The 5,221-nt window shown below is 41.3% G+C and overlaps 1 protein-coding gene across 1 annotated transcript; it reads left to right on the top strand.

The window, feature by feature from the left end:
• Nucleotides 1-1,161: 1,161 nt before the first annotated feature.
• On the top strand, nt 1,162-1,687 carry LOC136538818 (uncharacterized). Its single transcript, XM_066530771.1, has one exon. The coding sequence runs from the start codon at nt 1,230-1,232 to the stop codon at nt 1,482-1,484; it is 255 nt and encodes an 84-aa protein (XP_066386868.1). The 5' UTR covers nt 1,162-1,229; the 3' UTR covers nt 1,485-1,687.
• The last annotated feature ends 3,534 nt before the right edge of the window (nt 1,688-5,221 follow it).

Here is a 5,221-nt window from a genome sequence, read left to right as displayed (position 1 = left end):
ATTGACACACATCATATAGTTGCATTCCTTTTGGGATGGATGAAATAGTATTTTAGCTATAGCGTATAAAAATTATTTGCTATAATTGAAGAGCATTCTCTAGCAAAGAGAATGTTTAGTAATGTGTATAAGCAAACACCAACGTTAAAAGAACCCTATAACAAATTTATCCTTTACTTTTTTTTTTGTCAAGATTCATGAGGTGAAATATGAAGGGTTGTCATTTGTCAGCTCAGGGTCTCAGAAGTCAGAACCCAACAGCGCCCGGGGATTCGCGGTTTTAGCTTGGAGCACAGTCCACCAAATTAAACTCAGGCGCTGGGCACGTACACAAAAACTATGGACGAGAGGAGTCATCGTCAGTCTTTATGCTTTGCATTTTCTGACACAATTAGGCAACCTAGTCAACTACCCAATTCTGGTGGTACTAGCTGGTAGTAGCTAGTACACTGATAAAAGCAATTAGCCTCCCCTGAACTTGCCCAGGAAGCACTAATCACGTGCAGGGCCAAATAAAGCCTAACTAGACACCAGGTTTTAGGCAGGGTTTCACACCTTGTCTCACGCGGGTTGTGCCGTCGTCTGCATATGCTGCTGTCGGTGCGCTGCGACCTGAGCCCACGGTTCGCGACTCGTGCTCTGTTCAAGTTCGCGATGCCTCCACATTTGGTACGATTACCATTTACGAATGCTAGATTCTTTCTTTCTCGTGAAGGAAAGCAAGAATATACGAATTCAGAGCATTTTTTTTTCACTTGCATCCACAGGTCACGGGGAATCGCTCGGGCCGGGGCCCCGCGAGCTCGCGAGCCTCGGTGCCGGTGGACTGGACTACTGGAGACGTCCGTGGTCCGTCCGTCTCGGCGTCTCGGAGACCCAGGTCACATCACACACGACTGCCACAGTGCCCGTTCCGTTTCGAGAGAGACCCCCAGGTCCTCGCCGCATCTGGCGGAAACCGGCAGCTATGGCTCGCAGAATCGGAGGCCGGGGGAGCGGAGCCCGTGGCGCGACGCGGCTGGTTTCGAGAGCGCCGGAGGCCGGAGAAGCCAAACCATGGCCGTGCCCACCGGTTGGGCGCCCTCCCAGCTCCCGATAAATCCCGGCCGCGCCACATGCTGCAGCTGCACATCCCCACCCCACCCTTCCAAACTGGGCAAACCCAACGGCTAGGCTACCGAGCTGCCGTTCTCTCGGAGCACTAGCGAAAAAAGGACTCTGTCGCGGCGATGGACGTGTACATCTCGGAGGAGTACGTGGCCCAGCGGCGCGCCGAGAGGAGGGCCGCGCGGATTGCCGCGGCCGCACGCTGTGGAGAGGAGAAGGCGCGGGCGGACAGCGAGCAGAAGCGGTGGACGGCGGCCGCGTGGGCGGAGAAGGGCAAGCGGCCCGCTGCTGACGGCGGCAATGCCGATACGAATGTCGGCGGTGGCTCCGCCTGGCTGGTAGGGGAGGACGCCGTTCTCAGCTACTTCTCGGCTTAGGTTGTCCCGCTTAAAGATGGCAACGGCCCCCAATACCCGATACCGGACGGGTATTTAATCTATTAGGGGATGGAGATTGAATCGTATCTTTACCCGTAGACATCTAAATGGACAAGAATCTATCCCCGACGGGTATAGTGGGTACGGGAACGTTCCCTGTTTACCCGTCCCTGTTATCCATTGGAGGACCCGACTATTTGAGCTGTCATGCGAGTATTATGCCTAAAAAAGCTCAACATAGGTATTTTAGCCTAAATCTGAACAATCATATATATAGTTTGTGTGTTCTAGAAACCCTAGTTCAATTTTTCCTCACCATCTCCGCCAGCAGCACAAGCATGCTTGCCTCACGAGCGCTCGTGCCCCTCGCTTCCTCGGTTCGGTCTCTCTGCCACCTTTGCTCGTCCTTTCGCAACTTCGCTCCTTCTCCTCGGCATCTCCGAGACTCCGACACTTATACCCGGGTGAAGAAGAAACGTCTTCGATTGCAAAGCTGCGACCCCAAGTGTCCTTGTTTATCGGGTATGCAGTACCCGTCGGGTATCTGTTACCCGACTGATGCCCGACGGGTACAGGGATGGACAAGAATCTATACCCGAAACAGTTAACGGGAACGGGGACAGAATGAATTCTCCGTAGCGGGGAAGAAAACGTTCCCAACGATACCAAGTACATCCCCATTGCCATCCTTAGTCTCGCTGCGTGCGTCGAGCCCGGCAATGCAAATAGCCATGCCATGCAAAATTGCGTGGATCGCTATTGGTGGAGCGTTCGCCGTGTTAGTGTGTTACTTACTGGTGGCTAAGTTGTAAGTAGTGTAAGCGATTCGTGTGTGATTTGTTGGGATGTTAGTTCAGGTGTTCAGCTCATCGACCATTTTTAGGCCGCCAGGTTTCGCAGAGATAGTAGCTTTGTGTTACTCTAATGCTGAAATTCGACTTATATCGGTGCCTATGCTAAAATATTATGAGAAAGAAATATTATTCTATGACTGAAAAGTAATACTAAATAAGTTTAAGTGAACATGTTTGAAGGTATACATAGTACCGTATACTACTGACGCAGCTACTATCTCAGACCATCAGCGCTGTACTTTTAACAAATTGTCCACACGTAGAGTTGTTCCACAACTCATCAACTGCTTTAGTTATATCTTTTTTTGACATCACAAATCTATATTTTAGCCTTCAACTTTTAATCTTATTATTAGTTATATTGTGTTCATTTATCCACGTAGGACATGTTCGCTTCTCTTATAATCCGTTTTTTTCAGCTTAGTTTTTTCAGTCGAAACAGTGTTTTTTCTCACAACAAATCAGTCGGAACAGTGTTTTGACTTGTTTTTTCAGCGAAGTGAACGGGCTGTAGTTTAAACTCTAGTGTTTATTGTACCTTTCATTCAATGTTTCTTTTGTATTTTATTAAAGAAATAGAATAGATTCTAGGTCCTAGACCATAGAATAAGCAGTTGTTTCAGCTCGTATGACAGCACTTAAGATGTTGAGTTTACTCTATCAAAGAATTACATGTGTTGTATCATTGATTTGTATAAAAGAATAAAGTGCTTACCGTCAAACTACCAACGTTGATGTGTAGTCAAAATGTACAAACTTATATAAAGCAATAACACTCAAAATTTAATGTCACAGAGATTTAATTTTAGTATAGCTTAAAATGAATTATCATTGTCCTTGTGTTGCAATGATGATAAATAAACTATAAAAAAGATATATTTACTGTTAATATATGCATATGTAAACTTGGTATGCATGGTGACACATAACACTTAAGTTTAAGTCAAAACGAATAATTTAGAAACATACATGTAATACTTTTCAAATAGTAGCTTATATTGGTAACTATATGTAGGTACGAGATTCTCAAAAAAAAATGTAGGTATGAGGGATATTTTAGTATATGTTTTATAACATCAAATATGGGTAATTTAGATATTAAACATTCTACTTTAGATTATCTTTTATGATGGTGGATAATTTAAAAGCAAATTCAAAGGGTACTTTAAATTATCTTACATTATGATAAAAGTTGGTGGTTCAGTTGTAGATTTAGGTCTATTTATGTCTTTTCATTATGGAAGAAGTGTGTAAATTTATAGAAAATGGAATAGATTCAAGGGCTGTTCTCTGTGGTGTTTAAAGTAAATTGAATTTGTCTAGATGTTTTTTATTATTATGAGAATTGTTGTGACTCTTTTTTCTAGTGAATCTTATGATGGTGAAGGCTACGTTGAGGATCTCCTGTAATATATGTTGTCATCCATTGTATTAGCTTTGTTGAGATATGTTGTCATCCTCTATGTATTTAGTCGAAACATAAGCATAAGCCATATCATCAATTTTATGTGACATGATGAATGTATATGTTGAATTTCAACTTCTGATCTTATTAGTTGTTGTATATTTTTACCTGTGCATTAAGTTGGAACTTCAATGCTTATTACATCTTTATTTATATATATATTGCTTTTGTATTTTATAAAAAAAAATAGATTTTAGGTCCTAGGCTACACTATTAATTACTACAATAGCATAAATAGTCATTTTAACCTACACGACGACACTGAAGACATTGAATTTGTTATAACAAAGGATCACATGTGTAGTAGTATTGCTTTAAAAAACACAAAATGCTTAAAATTAAATAACATACGACATAATGCATGGAAATGTATAAACTTAGCTAAAGTAACAATTTACAAAATTTATTGTCATGAAGTATTAATATAATATAAAATAAATTGTTAGTACAGTTGGTACGTGGTTTATCAAACAAAGTTTTTTTTTCACATTTCATAAAAGTGTTAAAATAAATACATATCCTAATATGTGCATGTTTATTTGGTCTACATGGTAGCACGTAACATTTATTATTACTTTAATTTAAATGTGTTAGAAGTAGTGTGAAATTTAGAAATATACATATACCGTATTTTATGGGTATTGAATTATTTTTTCATAATAGATTATATTTGTAGTTAGAAATTTTGAGCTTAATTTAGTTTACTTTTTATAGTAGCATATATGGCCCGTGAGTAATTTAAATAATTATTAAATAGATTAGTTATGCTATTTTTTAGAATGATGAAAAACATGGGCAGTTTAAAAGCAAATTTAGGGTTTCTTTGTCCGATGGGTAGTACTAGCGCCCGGACGTCCAGACGAACGCTCGTGTCTAGACGTCGGCGGCTGTTGTACGCCCGCGACACTTCCCCACGACCGCAGCCGCGCAACGCCTCATCCCTCCGCTTCCCACATGCATGCACGGCGCCCCAGCAGCTGCAGCAGGCGACTGTGGCACGTGGGTCACATTGCAACATGTACAACACCCGATCTAATTATGAAACATCCGGAATAAACTTTTGCAACTTGCGTCCGAAAAAAGATGAAACATGTGTCTGAAACACCTGAAACATGTGTCTGAAACACTTGCGAAAACACCTAAAAACACTTGAAAAGTCATTGCAACACATATGCAACATCCTGACAAAAACACTTGCAAACATACATGTGAAACATACGCAACATCCAAATAAAAATACTTGCAACATATGTTTGAAAAAACAGATGAAATATTTAAAATAAGCGCTTGCAACATACGTGTATAGCCATTGTAACATATGTAATATCTCGATCTATTTTTGCAACATCTATACGAAACACTTGCAACATACCTCTGAAACATCTGTAGCAATTGAAACATACATTTGCAACATAGAG

Source organism: Miscanthus floridulus, chromosome 2 (genome assembly GCF_019320115.1).
Source record: "Miscanthus floridulus cultivar M001 chromosome 2, ASM1932011v1, whole genome shotgun sequence".
Lineage (NCBI taxonomy): Eukaryota > Viridiplantae > Streptophyta > Magnoliopsida > Poales > Poaceae > Miscanthus > Miscanthus floridulus.
The sequence above is the reverse complement of the archived record's forward strand: the minus strand, read 5'-3'. Positions and strand labels throughout refer to the sequence as shown.

What these genes read in the sequence shown, in the direction of transcription:
- LOC136538818 (XM_066530771.1), top strand. Translation starts at nt 1,230, where the DNA reads ATGGACGTGTACATCTCGGAGGAGTACGTGGCCCAGCGGCGCGCCGAG.